We start from the raw sequence: 26,678 nt of genomic DNA, 5'->3' as shown, positions 1-26,678 counted from the left end.
GAACAATCTTCTGTCAATATTTCAAAAGGAATCTATATTAAGGTTTTGGTAAGATGTAAATTATTGAGAGTCCCTCAGACTGCAAGAAGATCAAATCAGTCAGTCCGAAGGGAAACGAACCCTGACTGCTCCCTGGAAGGTCAGATGCTGAAGCTCAAATACTTTAGCCACCAAATGAGAAGGGAGCACTCACTGGAGAAGATCCTGATGCTGGGAAAGACAGAAGGCAAAAGAAGAAGGGGACGTCAAAAGATGAGATGGCTGGACAGCGTTATTAATGTAACTAACACGAATTTGAGCAGCCTTCGGAGAATGGTGGAAGACAGGAGGACCTGGCGTGACTTGGTTCATGGGGTCGCAAAGAGTCAGACTTGACTGTGTGACTGAACAATGGCAAAAATTATTTTAATCAATCAGTTGAACAGCAGTTGGTAGATGTATATCAAATTCTATTAACAGCTTAAAGAGGCCTAGTCCTCCTGGGCATTGGGATTTGTGTGTCTAACTAGGCTGCCACTTTTGAATGTATTCTCTGGCACGAGTATCTGCTTTTCAGCGTATCCTCTTGGCCTAAAGTACTTGGATGACCTGGCAAGAAGCCTTAAGGGTGACTTTGGAGCACAGCTCATTTCTCCACTGGGAATGCTGCGAGATACATAAAAATAGTTCCCAGAGGCCAAATTAGAAAATGTTTCCTTAAAATTCTTTTTTAGCTTTCTGCTTGTGCAGCCAGTGCTTGACATAGGTCATATAAGAACTAGCCAAGAAACCCATGAATCATGCTTTTGTGTATACGTGTGTGTATTTAAATTGGGTCAGATCCCAAGGTTCTCATCTTACTTGTCTTAACTCATTTGTTACAGAATTGTTCTCAGTCCAGATCAGGGCAACGACAAGCTTGAATACAGGCATGAGAATCTGGCAAAAGTGAAGCCAATCCAATTTGAACTCATAAAAATTCTCCAAACAGCTATTTGGTTAGCTTGGCAAAAGGCAACTGTAGATTTGTTTAAATCCCCATCTTCTTTGAGGATGTGAAGGGGCTTTTAAAAACGTAATAACATAAGAAAAGGCCTGGAGAAAAATATTATCTCTCTTTAATAGAGGCTTAGTGTGTGAAAATGGGCATCTGTAGATGTAGAAGGGGAGAAGGAGAGTGAAGGAAAATTGAGAAGGGGGTGAAGGGGTGACAGCAGAAAGAAAGAGGGGAAGAGGGAAGGAAGCAAAGGTGGGGGAATGCCCAGTTGTTTGTATCTAAGATGTGATACACCATGTCTGTACTAGGTACTATCTCAGCATTGATATGTTTATTTTTTAAAACCAAAAATCATTATAGATGTATATGAGTCTATCTGTTTGGGGTTCTCTGTGATTTGTGGATTACTTTTCATCTCATCAGCTGCAGGCAGCCACTGATAGGGCAGAAGTAGGGCTCTTATCTGTCTGATATCTCATCCATTTTGAATGAAGCAGCGGACAAAAACTTTGTATGGTCAAATTGCTATGTACATATTTAACAAATCATGTTAAAATTTTGTTGCTATATATTAAAAAAAGGGAAGTAAGATCCCATTGTGACTCTGTCATCTCTCTCTTGGTTTAGGTGGAAAATGTCCGCTTAATTGATGGAACATCTTCCAAACGGGCAGCGTTAGGAACCCTGTATCTAACTGCTACTCATGTAATCTTCGTGGAAAATGAATCTGATGCTCGTAGAGAGACATGGGTATGACAATTTACATATACATTATTTTATATCTTATAAAATAGTTTTCAGTCTTGGCGAATGAAGTTATTGGGATAGATCATATTCCTATTCTTTTCAAGGTTATTGGGCAGCTTTTTGTATGAATCCCTCTTGCTCAGGATATTCCCCTTCATTGATAATTAAGGCAGAAACTGTTAGGGGGAGAGGTGTGGTTTTGCTTATGTTTAAGAGCTCATGGGTAAAAGAATTGCTGGGTCAAAGCAAATGAATTTGTGGTTCATATTTATACTTTTGGACTGAAAGATTATAAACAGCTTATGGTCCCCATATTAGGTAGATTTTGGAATTGGAAATCAGATACTTCTATGATGCCTATTGATTAGCAGGTTAGATGTCTCTTGAAATCAAAATTAAAAAAATTCTGACACCATAAGAAGAGTCCTGTTGAATCAGAACAGTGGCTGATCTAGTCCAATATCCTGTTATATGCAGTGGCCAATCACTTACCCTGGAGAGCCAATTAATGAGGCATAAAGACCTAGACCTTCCCCTGATGTTGCCTTTTAGCACTTGCATTCAGAGGTTTTCTTGCTCTGAATATGGAGGTTTACTTTAGTCACTATGGCTTGGAACATTTGATGGACTAATAATGTCTAGGTATGTGACATTAAGAGCAGGTCTGACAGCACCCAGTGGGTTTCTTAGGCTACAATTCTAAGAATATTTCCCTGGGACTAAGCCCCGTTGGTTAATAGACCAACTCCAAACTCTAGTTTTCAGATTTTCATCTGTTGTACTCTGGCTAGCCATAGGCTGCAATCACACACACTAAATAATGCACTTTAAATCCACACTTACTGTGTGAACTGGCAAAATCCAGTTGGAAAGCACATTGAATGTGGATTGGAAGTGCATTTAGTAGAGTGTCACTCATTTGGACGATCAGAGCAGCCATAGTTATTATAATTAAATATGGTTTTGCATGATGTCTTAACCAAACCAGTGTATAGTTCAGCTCTTTATTGTTAGCTCTATACAGCAGAATCTGCTAACCTGTTAATTCACCTTAAAAGTGTACAGGTTGCTTCAAGAGGGTGTGCTTAGAGTTTGAATATGCTCATAAAAACTGAAACCAGAACTCTTGGAATTCTGACTGAAATTGCCATCACTTGAAAATCACATCCCATGTTAAAGCTTATTACCTTGGTGAGAGCTTGAACTTCAGTGTACCCTGTGGAAATGGAGTGAACATACAGTATAGCTTGCCATTATGAGGGACTTTAAAGGCAACTTACCACAACTGTAACTCAGGACTGAGCAGCTAATATGCTTTATTACAAGCTGTACTTGTAATAAAGCTTTACTCCCTCTGTATCACATTGAACTTTACATCCAATGGTGCACATAATAATACTGATGGAATGAATTATAATGCAGCATATTCTTTATTGCTGTTCAGCTTGATACCCTGGTTTCCCTTTTTAGGTTCTTCACAGTCAAATCTCCTCTATCGAGAAGCAAGCTACGACTGCTACTGGTTGCCCTTTGCTGATTCGCTGCAAGAACTTCCAGAACATTCAGTTTATCATGCCTCAGGAAAGGGATTGTCATGATGTTTACATATCTCTAATACGTCTGGCACACCCAGGTATGCAATGGAAGTTCAGCAGATGCACTTGCAGCCAGTTTATCCCAACTGAATGCTCTCTCATTGAGATGGACCTCCTGCTCTGTTAATATGAGAATCCAACTTTAAATAAAGCTGAGCTGTTTTTTTCATTTATTCAATTAATTTGTATTAAGAGCATTATACAGGAAGCAAGGTCAAACAGTCTAAGGTCATTCATGAGTGCAGGGAGGAAGATTCCAGAGTCCGTTTTATGCCTTCATCTTTAGTGCTTAAAGGCTGTGGGTGAAACTGGAGGGCTGGTAGGGATTACCTGGGTTTCCTTTGTTGGAATGGGGCTGGAAGGTGCTGGTGGCTCTGCATCAGCTGTTGGCTGTGGACGCTGACAAACCTGCAGCTCATCTCCTTACTTGCCAGTTTCTGCTGGCTCAGAGCTGATTTGCTGTGTCTCTTTTTCTTCTGAGGGGTCCTTACTGATGCTGAGTCCTGACAAACCCACAACAGCAAGAGATGTTCAGAGGTGGTTTCCCATTGCCTGACTCCACATCACAACCCTGTATTCCTTGGTCTCCCATTCAAATTATAGCCAGGGTTGACCCTACTTAGCTTCTGAGATCTGATGGAATCAGGCTATTGCAGTTTTCTTATGTCCTCACTGCCTATTGAACACCATTGCCTGTCATGTGCGTTCCACTCATTATTTTTCTCACCTCTCTCCAGTATTATAATCCCTTATTTGGGTTATTTTCCCTTCTCATGTTAGAAGGATGCAACACTGCTTAAGCTTGCACTGTCAATGGCTCAGAATCAGTGGGCAAAGTTCTTTTTGTGCAAAAGGACTTCCCTAAGTTCCTTCTTGAAGCTGTCTCTTGAACCCTCCCCCCAAACCATTTTGAAAATGTGGGAGCCTTCTGAAATGGTGGAATTTGGAGAATCCTCTCTTGCATGCACCAATCATGCTAGGATATGTTCAGGACTGACATGGTATTGGGGGTGGGGCAGAGGCCACCCTGTCAGAACCTGGAAGTGAAACCTTGTCACCTGCTCCTGAGCTAGCCACTATGCCTCTACAGCACAGATCTTGAATCTGGGCCCATAGCTCTGGCTGGCCTGGCATCAGGGGGTGTGGTGAAAAAATGGTGATGCCAGGGTGTGTGGCCTAATATGCAAATAAGTACTTGCTTGTTTTTTTCCTACAAAAAAACACTGGGGATTTGTAACTACCTAAGCTGAAGGGGCCTGCCTTATATTTTAACATTTGATAGGGCATATATAGAGAGAGGGACAGAGGATTGGCAATTTTACCTATTTGTTTCATATCCCTTGCTCAGTCTCGTGCTGTGCTAAAAGGATGTTTTTAAACATTTTCTTTTTAATAAACACGGTATAACTTTTGAGACTGGCAGTTGTTCTTTGTACCACATAGACCTCCACCGTGGGCATCAGAGGGAAGGCAGGCAGTTGGCAAGTGGCTATTCCTTCAGGGGCATGCAAAGCAGTAAATTGTCCCCGTGGTGACCAGGTACTGGGTAATGGGAGACACAGAAGCAAAGCCTCAGAACTTGGAAGGGAAACGGAGTCCTGACCCTTCCAGTCGGTAATTCAGTACAAAGGTCAGGTGGTGGCGGCGAGCTATCCAAGAGTGGAAGAAAAGCCTCTCCAGGTGTGGAAAAACCCCAGAGTGGCAGGGTGGAATAGGACCTGCAGGCCAGAGCAGGGACATTATACCACAGTGTGAATAAAAATATTGCAAAACTTACCAAGTGTAAAAAATTTTTCCAGGTGTTAAAGTTTGAACCCTCCTGCTACCCCTCTGCCCCAATTGGCCCTGAATCTGAACAAGCTTTTTGTGTTGTTCTTAATCTTTGACAGGGCTTTTTTTGAACAGGAACTCATAGGAACGCAGTTTCCGGCTGGCTTGACTTCAGGGAGTGTGGCCTAATAGGCAAATGAGTCCATGCTCAGCTTTTCCTAGAAAAAAACCCATGTGTGAAACAATGGTAATGTTAGGGGTGTGGTCTAATATGCAAATGAGTTCCTGCTGGGCTTTTTCTAGGAAGAAAGCCCTGGTTGTTAAAATGTTGATAAAACTTAAGCTTTACAGAGAACATATTTGTTCTAATATGGCAACTGCTTCCAACCAGTGATGTGAGCAGGTGTAATGGATGAGTTTAATGCATGTTTTGGAAACTGGTGAGCAAGTAAATGTCATAAATCTAGCCAGGTCTTTCTGTTAATTCTTTTCCCAGTTAAACATAACAATTGTACATAAGCAAATGGAACATAGACTAGGGCTCATTGCTCATAAATATATTCCATGACAATAAACAGAATAAGAAGTCTGATCTCCAGAATTCTCAAACTGTGCTCAAACCATCTCCTTGTATGTTTGCCATTTAATGTTCTTAAAAATGTATGATGCTCAAAGAAACATTCCTTGTATTTCCTCTCCTTCTTTTTTTTTTAGTATACAGCAAATTATTTTGTGTTTTCTAACTATTGTGGATCCACTTAGGTCCCCCAATCCTGCTGTAGTAGTATTTGAAAAAGCATTGCACCAGAAGGTGGGTAGAGATGTGCACGTGAACATGCGCGTAAATGCACATTATATGAAAAACAATGCCAAGGAGCTGCAAAGCATCCATACCCAGATATGCATTTCAGTTTGCAGTTGGAACAAATATGCAGTTTACACCTATAGTTCTGATCTAATGAAAAACATGCATTAAACTCATCCATTACACCCGCTCACATCACTAGATATATATATCTCCTTGGCTGGTGAGGAAGTGACACTGTAATATCAGTTCTCATAGGAGACAGGCAAGGACCAAACTGCCCATGTTCTGTACCAGAAAGCAAAATCAAATTCTGCATATTGGATACAATTTCACAAATGTACACTTCTGCTTGCTTGCTTACTTTGCATAATTTGTTCTCATTCTAAAGGCATTGGTTATAGAATTTTAATTTGACAATAATGGGGATATTTCGCTGAAAAAATAAAACCAGAAAATGGAATATAACAATAGATGAACCATATGGGCAGACAACAGTGAATAACAGGCATAAACTGGGCTTCATGCAATCTTCAGTCATGATGTGGGTCATACATTCATAAAACTGTAGAGAAGAAAGGGGCATGAAAGTCCTCTGATCTCTGGTGGAAATAGACTGGGATTTATTAAGAAGAAGCAGGCCCATAGCCATGGGGGGGGGGCCTGTGGGGCACTGCCCCTGACTTTCAGGCAGGGGGCCCTCTGGGGTGCATCCTATTTTCTTCTTTTTTTGCTTTTTCTCCCTCTTTTTTGCTGCAAACAGTGGGGGAGAGGGAGGTGAAAGCAAACACCCTCTGCTTGCACGCAAGGTGCAGTCTCCAAAATTTTATGGTTGGCTGTCTTGACTTGACCACTTTCAGAGACTCCAGCGCTTGCCCCTACCTCAGAAAGCTTCTGAGAAGCAGCAGGCCCTGCCGTGGATGGGAAATGGTGCCCCCTGACTTTTTAAAAAGCCCCCCAAGTTTTAAAATCCCGACCACACCCCTGAGAAGCAGGACTTTTGCTCCTGTGCACCAGTGTAATCGATTATCACAGAGAATCGAGAGAACATTTTGCTACTATTACAGAACTGGAATTACCAAAACTGAGTTTACACTGGTGGATTGCCTGTGGTTTAGTTCTGGATATATCTTTACTGCTGTCGCGTTCAAAATTATCCAGTGTTTGCTTCCTGCTGAAACATTCAGCTGTAATTTATTAACTCATTTTCTCTGGGATGCCAGAAGAAAGCAGTTGAAACTCTTCTGGTATAGCACTTCAGTCCTCCTGGGCATAAATAGTTGGCTAGAGTGCCTTCTCCCCTTATTTCATTGTAACAGAATGTGAGGTATTTACTTGCTCTCTTCTTCTCTTGGGGAAAAGAAAAGAGCACAGCAGTAGCTTAATCCCCCACTGTAGTTGCTGTACAAACAGTGCAGAAATCAAGTACTTTTAAAACTGAAGTTAATATGAAGCATCTCTGTTAGATGGGCAATAATTACTTTTAAAGTTAGCAATAATAAAACTTTGGTTGTGGTCAGGGCTTATTTTAAAGAAAAAGCCCAGCAGGAGCTCATTTGCATATTAGGCCATACCCCCCTGACACCACCAGTTTGCTACAGCAGGAACTCATTTGCATGTTAGGCCACACCTGCTGATGCCAAACTAGTTCCTGTGCATTCCTGCTAAAAAAAAAGCCCTGGTTGTGGTGGCCCACCTATGAAACACCCCCCTCTCAGTGTTTTGCTTTGTGATGAAACATTTACATTTTGAGTGCCAGTGGAAAAACCTAGGCATTTCCCAGGACTTTCAGATAGTGTAGGATTTTTTGGCTCCCGCCTCCCCCGCCCAGTATTACTCGCTAGAATGTCTTGTACTTGACTTCTATATGACCTGCCTATTTATTTGGGGTTTATAAAATCTCCACCAGTTAATGAATTGCAGTGTTTTTACATTAGCTATTATTGAAGATTCTAGATCTTCTTGCTGGCTTTAACATTTTTATTTTTGCATGTGTTTACTGTGCTTTGCTGTTGTATTTTAGCAGCACCCTCCTTTTGTAAGCAAGCCACCTCAAGAACTTATTTGGTTGAGAGGTGAAATGTACATGTTTTAAATAAATAAAACTATTTTTCCTTCCAGGAATTTGTTGTACTAATTTTTGACTACTGTTTTAAAGCATCACCTTGAGCATTTTGAGTAGAAATGCAACTCAGAAATGTTTTAAATAAATAATAATTAGCTTTCTACAGTAAAATATTCCATGGGGCTGTGAATGCTGGTGTCATAAGTATGATGTGACTAAACCAAGGTGCTTCCAGAACAGCAGAAAGCAGCATAAATCTTAATATTGTGCACGCAGCACCATCCCTGGGACTATACCCTCTCCAGGAAATATATACAATGGCCCCAAATAATCGCAGACATCTCAAACTGCAGCTGTCCACAAAATTTGGCCATACTGAGAGTTTGTTTGTGATCTCAAGAAGATCTTTCTTATTCTTGGAGGCAATTATTCTAAGACATTACAAACTGCATTTTCATATCTGGAAAATAATGACAACATAACTAAGCAAAGAGAAGTTGGTATATTGTGGTGGAACAATAGTAATTCAAATGGATAAATGAATCTGTTTCCATGTTTTTCCCTTCAGTGAAATATGAAGAATTGTACTGTTTTTCTTTCAACCCCAAATTAAACAAAGAAGAGCGAGAACAAGGGTGGAAATTGATCAACCTAAAAGAAGAATATCATCGGATGGGGGTCCCAAATAACTATTGGCAGCTCAGTGATGTCAACAGAGATTACCGAGTGAGTTACTGCTATTGAAAGTGTGGTCTGTGGGCAAATAACATATCACAACATGGCACTGATGTGGTTCCTGATACCCATTTAGTTCTCCTGCAAAGCAAAGAGCTAATCCTGATTTTCGTCCTTTGGAACTGACTTTGGAATTGGAGATACTTCAGTAGATTCCCCCACAAGCAAAATAATCTAGGAAATGGGACCACTTAAGAAGTCTATTTGTAAACTGTCAATTTTGGCCTTGTATATTATCTTGTATATGATTTCTGAAATAAAATTATTCTGAGCTTTTTTAAAAAAAACTCTCCCCCAGAGGCATCAACTTTGAGTCTCCTGAGAGCACCCATGGAACTAGCTCCCCCTATAATTGGAAGATGCTAGGTTTAAATTTCCCAACATTTTTTAACGAACCTCCATGACAACCATTTGGTGACTAGTCTTGCTTCTTACAGCAGCCATTTTGTGGTAGTCCCTGCTATCCTTTTCAAAATTCCAAAAGTGCATACGGACTCAACAAGGTTGAGGAACTCTGTTACAAAGGCTGTGTGCTCTATGTCTTGTCCCTCCTAACTGATGTGTAGTTAAAGAAGTTTCTTAGTTTCATTGTGCTGAAGGTTTATTAACATCCATTTCATCCTGCCGCTTACTGGAAACAGTGGAAGATCTTTTCTGAGCATGATGTCAAGCTGTTTTTCTTTTTTAAAATGAACTGTATTTGGAAGAAGCAGAGAGGAGACATGACAATTCCTGGAGGTGGCCACATTTTCTTATTTCTTGAATGATTACTATCCAGATTTGTCAGAAGCCAACCTATCTGTTTAGGAAAGCTAAACAAAATTTGGCTGAATTGTTGATCTTTGAATGTGTGGACTTGTATTTGTTGGTAAGAAGGAGTGAGTTTTCAGAATTTTCTCTCCTGTTTTAATTTAGCCTTTTTGAAATGGATAATTTGAGAAGTGCTTTGAAATAATCCACTAATACTCCATTAAGAAGGTGTCCTAAAATATAATTGGTTTGTTAAAGCGGTGTTTCAGTTAAGACAGTCTTCTGTGTTTCTGCTTTTGGACAGGTGTGTGACTCATACCCCACTGAAGTGTATGTGCCTAAATCTGCCACTGCCCATATCATTGTGGGAAGCTCTAAATTCCGGAGTAGGAGGCGTTTCCCAGCACTTTCCTACTACTACAAGACCAATAATGTAAGTGTGGGATTGAATTTTGGATAAGTTCATTTTTGTCTGATTTTTAAATATTTTTAGAATGACAAATGATTTAAGGTTAAGCGATGTGCGATAACTGGAAAAATTCCCCATGGCTAACTTTCAAAATTACGTTTCACTAACCAAATGTCATGTGAGCCACCCTGAGCCTGCTTCGGCAGGGAGGGCGGGATATAAATTAAAAAATATTATTATTATAAATAGTAAAATGACCATTGCCACCACATGCATTAGTGAGAGAGGAGGATAAACAGAAGTATCTCTTCTAAATTGGAGGCTGGGATCCACAGGCTTTTGTAACTATTCATGCTAAAATAGTTTTTAAAAAAAAGAATACTGGGTTGGATCCTATAGTAAATTTCTGCTAATGGAAGTGCTGCAGTTTTTGCCAGTCATGCTGTAAACTTCTGATTTGCTCCTCATGCTGTTTGTGTTGGTCCCTTTTGCCCTAGGAGCAGCATTTTTGGGATCACCTTGATCTGCAGCAGGAGACAGAAGTCAAGGAACTCCCATTTTCTTGATAGACACACCTCCCATTAGTGGAGATTTACTGGGAGATCCGAGTCCTTGTATCATTAACCAGCAGATATCTTTTTAACTGATGAATGTAACTGACCACTGGAGCTCTACTTTGACAGTGTCTACATATTGCTCCAGTTTTGCAGTTAATGCTATGATTATGTGTTTGCTATGATTATGAGCTGAAGTTTGGCTTATTGTCACTAGGAGGTTTATAGAAAAATTAAAAACAGCAGCTTGTGCTTGTAATTAGGGTTGCCAGGTATGTGTTAGAAAATACCTAGAGACCTTGGGGGTGGATCTGGAAAAGGGTGGGGAAGGGAGGAGCCTCACTGTGGTACAATGCCATAGAGTCCACCCTTCAAAGCAGCAATGTTCTTCAGGGGAGCTAATCTCTGCCAGCTGGAGATCAGTTGTAAAAGCGGGAGATCTCCAGGCCCCACCTAGAGGCTGGCAACCCTACTTGTAGCAACTAATTCCAATGGTCAGTTTGCTATAAACTAGAAAAAGTTCAACCACACAGTCATCAACTGGGGACTGTATCAATAGGTCTTATGTTTATTTTTAAAAAAAATCAGGAATGAACCAGCAGCCCACTGGCCGGAAGCCCATTATACTCCTGAATCTATGGCAAATTAGGCAGTTAATAGTTTTATCCCATGTACTGAAATCTTGAGCCACTTGCTGATAAAGATGATTGTTTTCAAACCACTGGTCTAGATTAGTCTCACAAACTAGAATCAATGGCGGCTACAGTTTAGAAGAACAGTGTGACTGTAGTGATAGAGTTGGCTGCCCCTAGTTTTTAAGAGGGGTCATATTTTGAATTGAGCAGAGGCTAAAAGGAAGGGTCCATGAATACACTTGTTCTTGGTGAGCACACCTTCCCATCTGGCTCCCAGCACAATTCCTGCCCTTCTCCTGAGCCTAGTGCTGTACAGTAATGGACAAATGGCATTGTAATGCCGTCAGTTTTATGGTTTGTTATTTTAAAAAAGGTAGATGTCTCCAGGACAACCAGAGGGGGCAGGGACAGTAGTTGGAGTGAACACGCATTACTGATAGCCCCAAATGGTGGTGTGGCAAGACACTAAACTTGCATACGAGAATTCCTCATTCTTGAAAAACAGCAAGCTAAGATCTGAAGGGGGAAAAAAATTGCAGGAAAGGGGAATTCAGGAAATACAGGGAAAGGGGACACTCATTTTGAATTTACTCCTGGGGAGGCAAAAAACTGCATGAAAAATTTTGTAAACTTCAATTACTTAAGAACACCTATGTGGGGGGCTTGCACTTGGGTGGAAATAGTCTTTTTCTCCCTTTTTCCATACAGGCTTCCATATGCAGGAGCAGCCAGCCTCTATCAGGTTTCAGTGCTAGATGCCTTGAGGATGAACAGATGCTCCAGTCTATCAGGAAGGCCAACCCAGGAAGTGATTTCATATATGTTGTCGATACACGGCCCAAAGTAAGAGGATTTGTACACTGTTGTGTAGTTTACAAAAACAGCATGAGCAAAAGCTAGGTACTTGTCAGTGCAAATTAGACTAGGGTTGCCAAGTCCAATTCAATAAATATCTGGGGACTTTGGGGGTGGAGCCAGGAGACTTTGGGGGTGGAGCCAGGAGACATTAGGGGTGGAGCCAAGATCAAGGCTGTGATAAGCATAATTGAACTCCAAGGGAGTTCTAGCCATCACATTTAAAGGGACGGCACATCTTTTCAATTCCTTCCTTCCATAGGAAATAATGAAGGATAGGGGCACCTTCTTTTGGGGCTCATAGAATTGGACCCCCTGGTCCAATCTTTTTGAAACTTGGTGGGTATTTTGGGGAGAGGCACTAGATGCTATACGGAAAATTTGGTTCCTCTACCCCAAAAAACAGCCCCCCCCCCCAGAGCCCCAGATACCTGCGGATCAATTCTCCATGATTTTCTATGGGAATAAATCTCCATAGGGAATAACAGAGTTCCCAGCAGACATTTCCCTCCCCTCCCCCCGCTATCTGACGACCCTGAAGCGGGGGGAGGGCCTCCAAACCGGGGGATCCCCTGCCCCCACCTGGGGATTGGCACCCCTAAATCAGACTATACTAAATTGCATTGAAATTACTTCTTAAAATCTCAGGGGATGGAAATACTGTTTTATTAAGTCCTTTAGTAACACGGTCTCTGGTTAAAGCAATAAACAAATGAAAATTCTTTTTTTTTTGTCTGCATATCTTAAACTGTTACTCTTCTGTCCCCAATTTTTGCTCTACCTTCATTTAAATCTCACCCAGTTTCCCTTATGATATCACATGCAGATTGAAGAAAAAGGGATATCACATATGGCAGGGGTGGCCAATGGTAGCTCTCCAGATATTTTTTTTGCCTACAACTCCCATCAGCCCCAGCCAGCATGGCCAATGGCTGGGGCTGATGGGAGTTGTAGACAAAAGACATCTGGAGAGTTACCGTTGGCCACCCCTGACATATAGATTGAAGCAATGGGGAGATAAAATGCATCCTTGTCTGACACCTTTGCCAATTGGAAATCATCCTGTTTCCCCCCATTCTGTCATAACAATAGCCTCTTGTCCATAGTATGGGTTGCACATCAAAACAATGAGATGTTGTGGAACACTGATTTCTTTTAAAACCAGCCATATCTTCTCATGACCCACAGTCAACAGCTTTGCTGTAATCTATGAAATACAAGCTGAGTTATGACCTCATACTATATTTAACACAAAGCTGCATCTTCAGGTGGGCTTCAGAATAAATAAAATTCTATATAGAGAATTATAAATCTGAAAAATGTAAGATCATAGCGCCGAAATATTTTTATGTATTTATGTTTTATATTATTTTACGTTTTATGGCTTTAATGTCGCACTACTATGTTTAATCATCCATAGGCATGTCTACGTAAGTTGCCCTGAGCCCGCCTCGGTGGGGAGGGCGGGATATAAGTGGAATAAAATAAAATAAATAATAAATAAATAAAATAAATAGAAGCAGGAGGACCTGGATGATGGTTACTCACAGTTTCTTCTGCTTGTTCTTTTTGCTTAGTTTGTTGGACTTCACGAGAGTCAGTTTATCCAAAACATCCTTCAAACATTTGATGGTGTTAATTGCTGCATTTGAATCACAAGGTCCTTGAGCAGAGCCACAGTCCCATTCTGACTGGGAGTTCCACTCATGCAACCTCCAGCATCTTGTTTGTTTTGACCTGCAGTATTTAAGATGCCAAAAGGGACATTCTGCTGGTTTGTTTCTCAACAGGACAAGGCTGGATGCGATATGGACAACCATAAGTGTTTATTCATCTGTCTACCCACTCACACAGAAAGCACTGAGGGGGTGTTGCTCAGTGTGAGAGCAGCAGTTTTGCATGCAGAAGATCCCAGGTTCAGTCCCCACTATCTCAAGTTACTAGAATCAGGTGGTGTGAAAGACCTTTCTTTGCCTGAGACCCTGGAGAGGCATTGCCAGTTAGGGTCAGTAGTACTGACCTTGATAAACCAATGGTCTGACTTGGGATACAGCAGCTTCATGGCGTCTCTACCTAGTGTTTATAGGAAAGATGCTTGAATAGTCTGCTTTTTCAAGCTTTCATCTCCCAGCCCAATACTGGAAGTGAACCAGGCTTGAAGGAAAAATGCTTTAAGCAAGAGGATGCTGTGACTTCAGTCAGAGGAAAGGGTAAAGTTTAGCTTCCCTAACCAGTTTGTTGTATTTTAAAAAAGAAAAGATTTTTGTTTTGCATATGAAGAGGTGAGTTGAATATGTGAATAAATACACGTGGACACCCTTGTTAGGTCTAACTTAGCCCTTACATTCCTCTGCAGTTTTAAAGGAGGTTTTGATTTAAACAGACCTGTAGGAACTCTCGTGGTTTAACACAGAGGAGGATTTTAGAGTTCAACAGAATATTTCTCTCCTCTTATGGGGGTGTGCAGTAATTTGTAAACTAAAAGAACATGTTCCAATGCAAACACTGTTTTCATATTTCACTAACATTCGAAGACTAGCAGATGGTTGGTTTGTTCACTTGGTGGATAATTTTCTCTTTTAATCATAAAACATGTATTGCTACTTCATTTAAAGGAATCTGTACAACGGAGGAAAGTGTTGTTCACTCCCTTGCCCTTCTACAGTTTAGAATGCATTATATGACACTGTTTTCCTCCACAGGGTAAAGTAAGTACCGCTGACTTCTAGGTGATATCTCCTGATATTACAGTTGATCTCCAGGCAATAGGGATCAGGGAAAATGGCTGCTTTGGAGGGTGGACTCTGCTATTGTACCCTACTGAAGTTCCTCCCCTCTGCAAACTCCACCCTCCCCAGGCTCTACCCCCGAAAAAATCTCAGAACTGGCAACCCTAGTAAATGCTAGTGAGACAGCGTGATGCTTTGCTTCTTCATGGCTGTCTTAATATTGTTACATGCTCCCTCTGGTGTGGCAAGCCCCACAGGCAATGGCTGCAGCAAGGGCTGTGTTTCTTTTGAATAAGAGCGCATTGGAGTCTTATGATATCTTTGTAATATTTGCTTGACAAATATGCAAGTAGAGCATAAGTGGAACCTTCCCACATCAGACAGTAGATTCCTGAAGAACAAGAAATGCAGCCCAAGTTCCCAATTCCAGCTAACTCCAGTTGGAAACTTTTAATGCTCTCTGACCAATCAAAATGTGATCGTTGTCCCCTCTCTGAAAGTTATATACATATCTGCTTATCATACTCAAGCCCTATTGGTGAATTGCCTTTCAAAGACAACCCACAGTGCTTCAGGAACAGGTACTGTTCCTTTGCAGTGGTCGAATTGACCAAATTTTGTGAAGTTTTGAGAAGCTTAAAACTGGCCACTTGTTATGTGCTTTTTGCTTCTACCTAGGGTTGCCTGGCCCATACCAGGGGGTCCCATGCTCCGGGACCCCTTCCCCTGGCACTGATCAGCTGGCCAGTAGGGGACTTAGCAGCAGGAAAACTAGGCCTTGGCCTACATTGCTGGCAACATGGCAGTGTCACTTCCAGTGCGAACCAGAAGTAATGTCATCATGTCACCAGTGACACAGGTAAGCTTTGGTATTTGGGCAAAAACTATGGCAAAAATGATTTCTAACAGAGAGCTTTTGCTCAAATACCAGAACGTTTCAATGTCACCAGCAATGTGATGGCGTACTTTCTGATGCACTGGAAGCGACAGCACCGTATCTCTGGTGACACAGTCTTAGGCATAGTTTTCCTGCTGGTAAGTTCCCCCACCCCACACCATCCAGATCTACCTGACTGGTAGATCTTCTTTGATGTCACAGTGCAACTACAAATTCCAGTTCAGTTATGGAATGCTGATAATTGCTATAACTGACCAACATTTAGGCTTGCCAATCCCCAGGTCCCAGCGGGGGTTCTTCCGCTTTCCCAGTCTCCAAAAAGCCACCATGTGATTTTTTCCCCTCTGGAAGAAGAAGATGATATTGGATTTATATCCCGCCCTCCACTCCAAAGAGTCTCAGAGCGGCTCACAATCTCCTTTACCTTCCTCCCCCACATGAGACACTGTTGAGGTGGGTGGGGCTGGAGGGGGCTCTCACGGCAGCTGCCCTTTCAAGGACAACCTCTGCCAGAGCTATAGCTGACCCAAGGCCATGCTAGCAGGTGCAAGTGGAGGAGTGGGGAATCAAACCCGGTTCTCCCAGATAAGAGTCCGCACACTTAACCACTACACCAAACTGGCTCTCCGATTGGAAAGGCTTCCTCTTGGGATGGGGTGTCTGTGTTACTTGGAAGAAATTGGCTGCAACTCATGAGTAGAGAGGCCAAGCCCTCACTTCAGAGTCACCAGAAAACAGGGGGGGGGAGGGGGAGAGCAGGAACGTCTGCTGAGCACTTCATTATTCCCTATGTGGAGATCGATTCTCATAAGGTATAATGGGGAATTGATTTGGAGGTTCCGGGGGCTCTAGGGGAGCTGTTGTTTTAGGTAGATGCACCAAATTTTCAGTATAGTATCTAGTGCCTCTTCCCAAAGTACCCCCCCCCCCAAGTTTTAAAACGATTGGACCAGGGTGTCCAATTCTATGAGCCCCAAAAGAAGGTGCCCCTATTCTTCATTATTTCCTATGGAAGGAAGACATTTAAAAAGGTGCGCTGTCCCTTTAAATGTGATGGCCAGAACTCCCTTGGAATTCAATTATGCTTGTCACACCCTTGTTCCTGGCTCCACCCCCAAAGTCTCCTGGCTCCACCCCCATAGTCCCCAGATATTTCTTGAATTGGACTTGGCAACCCTACCAACATTCTAAATACCATAGCAGTATTTAACAGACTGATGTTCTCTAATGTTCTGGAATACAAAACAGGCATAGAGGCCTTCTATGGTGCTGTAGTGCAAAGAGATGACCACTCCATATTGGTGCAAGCAGCCTCTGTGTGTGAATAGCGTGTTCTGCAATATCAGGGAAACCTTCCAAACCTGCAATAGAACCCATCAAAGTCTGGTTTTGCTTCCTATTACTTTTGTGCAGAACCACAAATTAACCACTAAAATTTCTCTTTTGGGAGGAATTCAGCAGCACCCACATCTATGAATAATCTGTAAAATTTTAAATTAGCAGTGGTAAACTCTGATGTTTGTTACAAGTGGTTACTTTGTTAGCATATGTTGTTTCATGCCTAGAACAGTTCATGACTTCCTGAATGCTTTCTCTTTCTTTAAAGTGTCCATTACTAATTTACTTACTTGGTATCTCTTAGCAAACTAAAAGCAACAAAATTCAACATCTGCAAGCAGCTCAGCATGTTAATGTATCCTGTGGTGTGCTGCAAAGAGATTGCCATCTGCTGGATGTACTGTCTAGTTGAAGGCAGCATTGAGTAACAGCATACAAGCAACATTAGTAAGAACACTATTCAATCCTTGCCATTAATTGGCCCTTTCACAAGACTGAAAAGCCACTGCCAAGCTTTAGCAAGCAAAATGAGACAGCTGTTGTGGCATATCTGCTAAACCCCAGATGTGACTTTGGTGTGAAGAGCTACCAAAACATGGTGCTCTCAAAATAAACATTCCCAGGGCTTTTTAAAAAGCAAGAACGCACAGGAACGTAGTTCTGGCTGGCTTGGCACTAGGGGGTATGGCCTAATATGCAAATGAGTCCATGCTGGGCTTTTTCTACAACCCCCCCCCCCCTGGAACATTCCCATTAACTCAACAACTTTATTTTACTTGGAAATGTGTCACATGGCTTAAACCATGTGCGCAGGGAGAGTGACAAGCTGTTTCTTTTTTTTTAATTTTAATCTTTTTATTATAACAAAAACTAATGGTTCTTATACAATTCCATAAGCATTGTAGTAGAAACTTACATAATATCCATCACAAGTATAGAACTTCATTAACATACATTTGTTTATAAAATGATAAAATCCACCAATTCGGGTGATATCGATTCTGCTGCAGAGGCATTTGAATTCACGTATTCCAAATATGGAAACCATTTCTCCAGCAATGTGTTTTTACTAGATGATTCCATAATTAGAATTTGTGTTGACAATTTGTCTTGAAACATTAATTCTCTAACCTTCACATACCATTCTTCAATTGAAGGGGTACCACTTGTTTTCCATTTCTGGGCCAACAATATTTTACCAGTTAACAATAATGAAATGAGGTCTCTGCATAACGGGGTTGAAAAATTTTCCGGCCAAAGATTTAATAATATTGAGTCTGCCGTAAGTGGAACTAGACAACCTACAATTTCTGATATTTTGGTCACTTTAAGGGCACAGTAGTTTTGAATTTTGGGACAGGACCACCAATAGTGGAAAAAATTACCTTTCAACCCACATCCCTTCCAGCAATAGGCATTGTTACTGATTTTGCTGTTACCCTCTTCTTTTCACATAGTTCCGACATCCTGGCAACCCTTACAGCATAGTAAATAACAACAGTCCCTCCCTCAACCCTGAAGCCATGTCCCACCATTTCAGGCACTCTTTCATAACACACAAGGTTCTATATATTTTTATATATTTGAAAGCTGTGCCCTTCCTTCACTCAGTGATGAAGTACATATTTCCTCTCACTTTGAGAGCTAGAGCTGTTTTTTCCTTTTTATAGTGTAGGGCCTGGATATCATACCTAGGGTTGTGAAAAGAGGGGCAGGAACCATTTAATTTACAAAGCATTCATATAAAAATAAAACAAATATTGCCAAAAGTCTAGCACACCTTGGAATTTTGTCACCAAAGCATGGAAACCCTGATAGGATCAGGCTTAATTCAGTGGCTGGAGTTACCAGAGTCTACAAACAGGATTAGTCTCATTCCAAAGTTTGTACAATCTCCCGTATGAGTGAATAGCAACCACTGACTCATAGGAAGAAAAGTAAATCAGTGCCTTTGGGGACAACGTTGCAGTGAAGGATCCTGTGCTTCCAAACTAGGTGGCCTAGCCTTTACTCACAGGGATCACGCACTGGAGATTCCTTTAACTCATCATGGCGAGTAACCTCACCTACCTCAGGGTTGTTTTGAGGATAAAATGAAGAAAGGAGAGCCATGTGACATGCCAGGAGCTCATTGGAGAAAAAGTAGAATAAAAATGTGCTAGAAAAGTAATCCTGCTCATGAGTCTCGCTGTGTGTCCAGTGGGATTTCAGTAGTGTCTATACACGTTTAGAGATGATGCACAACAAAATGACATAGTTGATTCTTCATGTTTCCCTTTTGAAATAAATTCACTTCACATCATTCCTTTCTCCCTACAGAGACCCTTGTCTGCTTCGACCCTTTACGTTTTCTCTTTTTCTACATTTATAGCTCAATGCCATGGCAAACAGAGCAGCTGGGAAGGGCTACGAAAATGAAGACAATTACTCCAACATCAAGTTTCAGTTCATTGGCATTGAGAATATCCACGTCATGAGGAGTAGTCTCCAAAAAATGCTAGAAGGTATAGCCTTGATATGTCAAGGGCAGCTTCATGCCAGATGCTGAGGGCCACATTGCACCACCTGTGCTTCTTGGTGGGCTTAAGGATGCACAAGAAATACCATGAATGTGGCTTTTCTATTGTTAAAGTCTATCATGAAATATTACAAAAGTGGTGCTAAAAGCACACTTATGTGGAATTGGTTCCTTGAAGTATATAAAGGTCTGATTGAGAATAAAACAGCCAATATTATAATGCCACGGTATAGATCTGTGGTGTGGCCTCATTTGGAATATTGTGTTTCTGGTCACCGTATCTCATAAAAGGACACTACAGAGCTGGAAAAAGTAGAGGGGGGGCAAATAAGATGATTAGGGGGCTGGAACACCTTCCCTATGAGGAGAGGCTGAAGAGTCTGGGACTTTTCAGTTTAGAAAACAGACAAATAAGGGGGGATAGTTTTATAAAATGGTGCGTGGGGTGGAGAGAGTAGACAAAGAGAACTTTTTCTCTCCCCCCCCCCAAATACTAGAACTTGAGGGCATCTAATGAAGCTGATGGGCAGTAGGTTCAGTATGGATCAAAGAGAATACTACTTTACATCAAGAGTGCTTAAAATGTGGAATTCACTGCCAGAGGATGCAGTGATGGCCACAAGAATAAACAGCTTTAAAGGGGAATTAGATAGATTCATGGAGAATAAGTCTATCAATGGCTACTAGCCATGGTGACTGAGGAGAACCTCCACGTTCAGTGGCACTAATCCTCTGAATCCCAGAAACAGGAGGCAACATCAGGAGAAAGCCTCTATGCCCTGTTGTTGGCCATCCAGAGGAACATTCAGATTGACCACTGTGTGAGACAGGATGCTGGACTAGATTGACTATTGGTCTGATCCAGCAGGATGCTTACGTTCTGCCTTAAGTCAGGATATTGATCCAGCTAGCCCAGTACGATCTACTCAAACTGGCAATACCTATCCAAGTATTAGTCTTTGCTAATCCTGCTAGCTGAGAACCTTAACTAGATAATGGGAGTGGACTGGGAAGTGAAAATGGCTCTGGAACAAGTTGAGCTCAGCAGCCCCATCAGTGCTTCAGAGCCAGCACTTCTTGGGCTACTCTGCTGTGTGAGGCCAACAATGTGCAGGAGGAGGCAATTGTTAAGATGATGTGGATTATCATCACCACTGAAGGGTCTTAGCCAAGTATCCCCTGAAACATTGGCAGAGTTGCTGGGGCTTGGCTCTGCTTGCTCCTGGACACCTCTAGAGCAGTGGCCCACTGGAGAATTTCCCTGCAAGTGAAATGGCCGGAATGCACAGGAACGCAGTTCTGGCTGGCTTGGTACCAGGGGGTGTGGCCTAACATGCAAATGAGTTCCTGCTGAGCTTTTTCTACCAAAAAAAGAGCCCTGTGTGAAACAATGGTGATGTCAGGGGTGTGATCTAATATGCAAATGAGTTCCTGCTGGGTTTTTTTCCTACAAAAAAAGCCCTGGTGTAAATTATTGAATTATTGGTGTCATCAAGTCATAGCCAATTTATGGCGATGCCTTAGGGTTCTCAAGGCAACAGGCATGCAGAGGTGTAATCTATTTTACAGGGTTGTTGTGAGGATAAGATGAATTTAATCCATGCATGACATACTTGCCCTGAGCTCTCTGGATGCAGCATAATATACAAGTGCAAACAAATAAAACACAAATCATACCAGTAATTACCTCTTTCGCTGGTATTTTTTGCTAATGGGGCCAGATATCTATCAATGTTCTTTTCTTTCACCTACACCACAGCTCCTCTTCTGGAAAGTGAAACAAGGTCACTTTGACAGTTGCTGAGCTTACAAGAAATTTGAGCTCCCCCTCTCCCCCGATATACAGCAGCATTTTTCCTGTGCTAAAGGCTATATCTGTCCCAAATTCCCTGGTTTGCAGAGCCTTTTTATAGATTAAAGTGTTTCAGGGTTACTTCCCCCCACTGATATGCAGATATGGAGGCACTCATGGGATCTAATGGAGCTTTTGCTTACCGAGCTCCTACCTAAATGAATTCCCAGTTGAACTCCCATCACTTTGCCTGTACGTAGCGTTTGCCTGTAATTTAGGACAGTGTGGACTTTGCTCAGTAAAGTGGAGAACAAATATTGATTCTGATTGAGGAGCAGGGCTCTATTGTGGTTTTATCCTGCACTTTGCAAACAAGAGGCAGCAGTTTTCAGATCAAATGCAGCTGCTAATTGCACATTCTGCCATCTGCACAGATGCATTAATCACTTGACGGGCTTACTTGCTGTCAGTGCCCACCATGAAGACACTTTTTGAGAGATGCCATTTTGAAAACAGCTTTTTGTGTGTGTGACAAATTGCAAAGAGAAAGATCGGATCAATGTGCCTCCGATTTAAGGGAGGGCACGAAAGCCAGATAACCAAACACAAGAGTCTACTGCGAATGGTGTGGAACACTCACCTTCCAAATGTTCAGAAGTGTATTTATGTATGACGGCTTATCTCTTCTAACAGGGCTTTAAAGAGTCTGCAAGCACGGGTAGTGGCTATAAATCTGGATGTAAAATCACCCAGCAGGTTACATTTGTGATAGGAGACAATGAGACTTCACTGCAACAGACGCTTTAGCTGGGAACCCTTCATCTGGAGCTTGCTCAGCACCTTGTCTAGCACATGCAAATTCTCATTAGGATAGATTTCAAAGTCTTTCATTTTGTTAAGGACATTTGGGGTTTTGATCCAGTCTGTCAGTGGGGCAGAATTGGTAAACTCCATATGGAGCTCCAGATCTCAGATCTTGCCATGAGGAAAGGTGGGTGGGAAAGGATTTGAAGGGGAAAAGGTTTAAGTGGTCAATTTCTTGGCCACTCATCCATTTAAAACATATTATTGTGTATTGAAACCATGGCTTACTTTACAGTTTGTGAGCTGAGATCTCCTTCAATGAATGACTTCCTCTGGGGATTGGAGAATTCAGGCTGGCTAAAACACATCAAAGCTATCATGGACGCTGGCATCTTTATTGCAAAGGTATAGGACTTCTTTGGAAACGGGGAACCAGATGATTCAGGAAGTGGACAATATGGCTGATTGCTGTTGCCTCCAGACACAAATGTGGCCCCCAAATGTGTCATGGTTCAGTGCTTGAGGTGACCATGTGCTTTGGTGATAGCAAATATAATCTGGAGCAGCGTCACTCAAGCAGTTGTGGGTTTAGATCAACTGTCAGCCTGTTTTATCCTGAACTTTTGCCCCTGGAGTCATCACTTGGCCTTAGGCTCTGCCATGTGCTGTGTCTATTGACACCTCCATGCTTGAACTCAGGTCATGGGAATACACAGATGCATTATCTAAAGAAAAAATGGTAGTCAGAACTGGAGCTCTGGCAACCGTTCCAAGGAGCAGAGAAAATGACAAGCTAGTTGTTGGGAGGAAAGACAGGATCAGTGGGCCGGTAGGAGGACCTTTTCAGATATGGCTTCAGGCTGCCTGCTGAATAACTAGTAGCTCCATTTCTGGTCTGTAGAGGCATTAGCCTGCCTTCATGTGAATGCTTCCAGTGAGCCAGTAAGAAATGGATTGTGTCATTTCAGTATGACTACTGTCCCCTGTTCCTTGATCTGAAGCCAGCTGTATCCATACACCATGGCTGGGCACTTTCCTTACTCAGGTCATGGAAATTGCAATGTTTGGCTAAAGTTCTGGGTACCTGGGAACTTCCTGGAGGCAGACACAAAATGGCTAAGATGGATAGCTGTGTTAGTCTGTCTGCAGCATTAGAAAGAGTCCAGTAGCACCTTCAAGACTAACAACATTTGTGGTAGGGTATGAGCTTTTGTGAGTCACTGCTCACTTCTATTTATGGGTAATGCTTGTTAAAGAAATTAAAGATAAGGACAGCCTAAAGTGTTAGGATCTCTATGGGGCAAACCTGGTATACATGAAATATAATCTGTATGTGATGAATGGACCCGGCAGAAAATTATCTGTTTGTGGGCCTGTCAGTAGTTATTAGCTGCACTGAATATGAAAGGCCTTGTGTATGGTCCTCCCCATTCACCCAGTGGAAAGTCTTGATTAAATACCATGCTCATATATTTCTGGAACCTGCTTTCTGCCCATGGATACAGATGTAGATGAACTTGGCACTGGCTGGATCAGATGGTATATGCAGAAGAGGGCAGAGAGGACAGCTCTTGCTCCCTCATATCAAGTTCAGGAATTTAATATCTGATCCTGTTGAATGAAATATTGTTTGGTCAACTTCTCTCTGCAGTTTTTATTTCATAAAGGAAACCAAGTGCTCTGTATTATCTGTATCTCATCCCTTCCTCTCTGTTTTAGGCTGTAGCTGAAGAAGGAGTGAGTGTTCTTGTTCACTGTTCTGATGGATGGGACCGGACTTCTCAGGTTTGCTCTGTAGCAAGCCTTCTGCTTGATCCATTTTATAGAACTATGAAGGGATTTATGGTAAGCAGATCTACTGTACAGGGAAACGGATTTCATAAAGTGGTGTGCCCTGTAGCCGCAAAGAATTAATAAAAGCGTTTCCCACAAAATGAAACTATTTTTACTCATATAACTCTCTTGTGGCTCAGTTGTACATGTTTTTGTGTCAGGTGGACAGCTGTAAAGCATTGGTGAAGATCCAGCAAGGTGGAGCAAGGGAAGCTAATCGTTTCCAGACTACATTTATAACCTTCTGTCCACTAGAAATTGCCCAATATTTACAACAGTTCTGATATTGTCTCTTATTTGCCTTTTGGGAAGAAACCCCGCTTGATCTTCCTTTATAAAATTTATCAAATATTGTTTAAACCATTCTGCCAAGATTCTTGCATATATTTTATAGTCATTATTTAATAATCAAATTGGTCTATAATTTTTTACATTCGTAACATCTCTATCTTCTGTTGGAATCAACGAAATAACAGCTTCCTTCCACGTATTTGGTATTTTCCCTTTTGTTCTTATCATATTCATCAATTTCTGAAGTTTCGGGATTAACTCCTCTTTGAGGGTTTTAAAAAATTTAGCTGTATATCCATTTGGCCCAGGTGCTTTTCCATTTTTCATTGCATTAATTGCTGCTTTAATTTCTATTTTTTCAATTGGATCGTTCAAAACTTTTCGCATATTTTCTACTACAGGTGCTATTTTTATCTTTTCTAAGTACTCATCCATCTTTTCTTTTCTTATTTTAACACCTTTAAATAACTTCGCATAATATTTAAAGAATTATCTTTTTATTCCTTCTTGATCTACCACCTCTCTTCCATCCACCACAATTTTATTAATAATTTTACTTTCTCCCTTCAGTTGCCAGACCAAATATTTTCCGGGTTTGTTTGCTCCCTCGAAAGATTTCTGCTGCAATCTTTTCAGATTCCATTCCAGTTCTTTATTTAACAAATGTCTCATTTGCGTTTGTAATATTGTAATCTCCCTTATAATTTTCTTTTTCCCTGGCCTTTTTCTCAGTTCCCCTTCTTTATTTCATTTTGAATGTCCAGCATCTGTTTTTATTCTGCCCTCATCTTTGTTATTCAATGTAATCAATAGTCCTCTCATTACTGCTTTATAAGCATCCCAGACCGTCTGAAATTCTATATCCTCTTTGTCGTTTATTTGGAAGAAAGCTTTAGTTTCATTTTCTAGAGATGTCACTATTTCTTTATTTTGTAGTAAGTCTGCATTCAATCTCCATCTTCTCAACTTCTTAGACAATTTTGTAATCCACATTATTGGGTTATGATCAGACCCAATTTTAGGTAAAATCTCTATTTTCTTTGTTATAAGGCCTAAGTCTTTAGTGTCCCACAACATGTCAATTCTGGAAAAAGTTTTATGTCTTGCTGAAAAAAAGGTATAGTCCTGCACTTCAGGATTAAATTTCCTCTATATCCTCCAAATATTCTTGTTTGACCAATTCAAAAAAAGACTTCGGCAATTTTCCTTCCTTATTATTTTTTTTACCCCCAGACCTATCCAGTGTGTTCTTAATTGTTTCATTAAAGTCCCCCATTATCAAAACTTGGTCATAAGTCAGTTCATCAAATTGTTGTATAATGTCTTTTAAAAAAGCATCTTTTGCACCATTTGGTGCATACAGTCCCAATAACAACTTTTTTTGCATTTAATATTATTTCTACCGCTACAAATCTTCCATCTTTATCTTTAAACACTAATTTCGGCTCCAATTCTTGTTTAATATAAAAAAATCACTCCCCTTTTTTTCTGTTCAGCCAATGAATAAAATTCTAGTCCCAGTTGTTTATTTTATAAAATTTTGTAATCCTTTTGTTTAATATGCACTTCTTGTAAACAAACTATATTACAATTTTGCTTTTTAATCCAATTAAACGTTGCCTTTCTTTTTTGTGGTGAATTTAGTCCATTTACATTCCAAGATAATAATTTGTAATCCATCATGGTGCAAATTCTTTATGTTCTTCATAAAACCTACGCAGTTCCTGCGTGCTTGTAATTGTAATCCTTTTTCCTTGCAGCTCAAAGCTCAGACCTTCAGGTATTATCCATCTATACTCATTTCATTGTCACGTAGTTTCTGTCAATTTTTTGTATGCTTTTCTGTCATTTATCACTTGTCTTTGCAATTCTTTCATGATTCTTACTCTGCTGCCTCCCACTATCAATGTCTTTTCAAAAATTTTATTCAAGATTTTTCCCACCATTTCTTTTGTCATAAATCTTATAACCACATCTCTTGGTAGATTATTTTTCTTGGCATATAGTGAGTTCACTCTATACATATAGTTCCTTCAGGATCTTCCTCCAAAAATTCTGCAATTATTCTTATTATATATCCTTTCAAATCAGTCTCTTCATCCTCAGGTACTCCTCTCAGACGTATTTGGGTTTCCATCAATTTGCAGTCATGAATTGCCACCTTTTCTTGCATTTTTAGCAAGGTGGAATCATGTACTTTCACTCTCTCTTCCACCTCTTGCACTTTCTTTGATGTTACCACAGTCTCATTTTTGAGATCTTCTATATCTTTCCTTAGCTCTTCAATGTCTTTTCTAATTTATTTTTTAGAAGCAGTTATGTCTCTCACCCCTTTCATCATCCTGGCTTCCATTGCTTCTAATTGCTCTTGCATTTTCTCCATTGAGGCAGTCCTTGCACAGGTTAACTTATGCTCTGACATTTAAAAAAACACTGAAAATTTTGACCTCTCCAAATTAAATTTAAACTATCAGGTTTGATAGAGTAAGGCTTGCCCTTTTCAATAAGCCTAATTTTGCCATCCTCCAAGCCTCCTGGGCTCAGATATTAATTTTTGAAGTTTTTATTTCTTCCAAAAT

General features: G+C 41.0%; 1 protein-coding gene across 1 annotated transcript in view; it reads left to right on the top strand.

Moving 5' to 3' along the window:
• Positions 1–26,678, top strand: part of MTMR7 (myotubularin related protein 7) — a 47,724-nt gene that overhangs the window by 14,114 nt on the left and 6,932 nt on the right. The window contains exons 2-9 of the mRNA XM_060246412.1: positions 1,604–1,726; positions 3,194–3,356; positions 8,527–8,684; positions 9,748–9,876; positions 11,750–11,884; positions 19,233–19,365; positions 22,271–22,380; positions 23,695–23,820. Of these exons, the coding sequence (XP_060102395.1) occupies positions 1,604–1,726; positions 3,194–3,356; positions 8,527–8,684; positions 9,748–9,876; positions 11,750–11,884; positions 19,233–19,365; positions 22,271–22,380; positions 23,695–23,820 (1,077 nt within the window). The remainder of the gene's footprint in view (positions 1–1,603; positions 1,727–3,193; positions 3,357–8,526; positions 8,685–9,747; positions 9,877–11,749; positions 11,885–19,232; positions 19,366–22,270; positions 22,381–23,694; positions 23,821–26,678) is intronic.

This window comes from Heteronotia binoei, chromosome 9, assembly GCF_032191835.1.
Source record: "Heteronotia binoei isolate CCM8104 ecotype False Entrance Well chromosome 9, APGP_CSIRO_Hbin_v1, whole genome shotgun sequence".
NCBI classification, from domain to species: domain Eukaryota; kingdom Metazoa; phylum Chordata; class Lepidosauria; order Squamata; family Gekkonidae; genus Heteronotia; species Heteronotia binoei.
The sequence above is the reverse complement of the archived record's forward strand: the minus strand, read 5'-3'. Positions and strand labels throughout refer to the sequence as shown.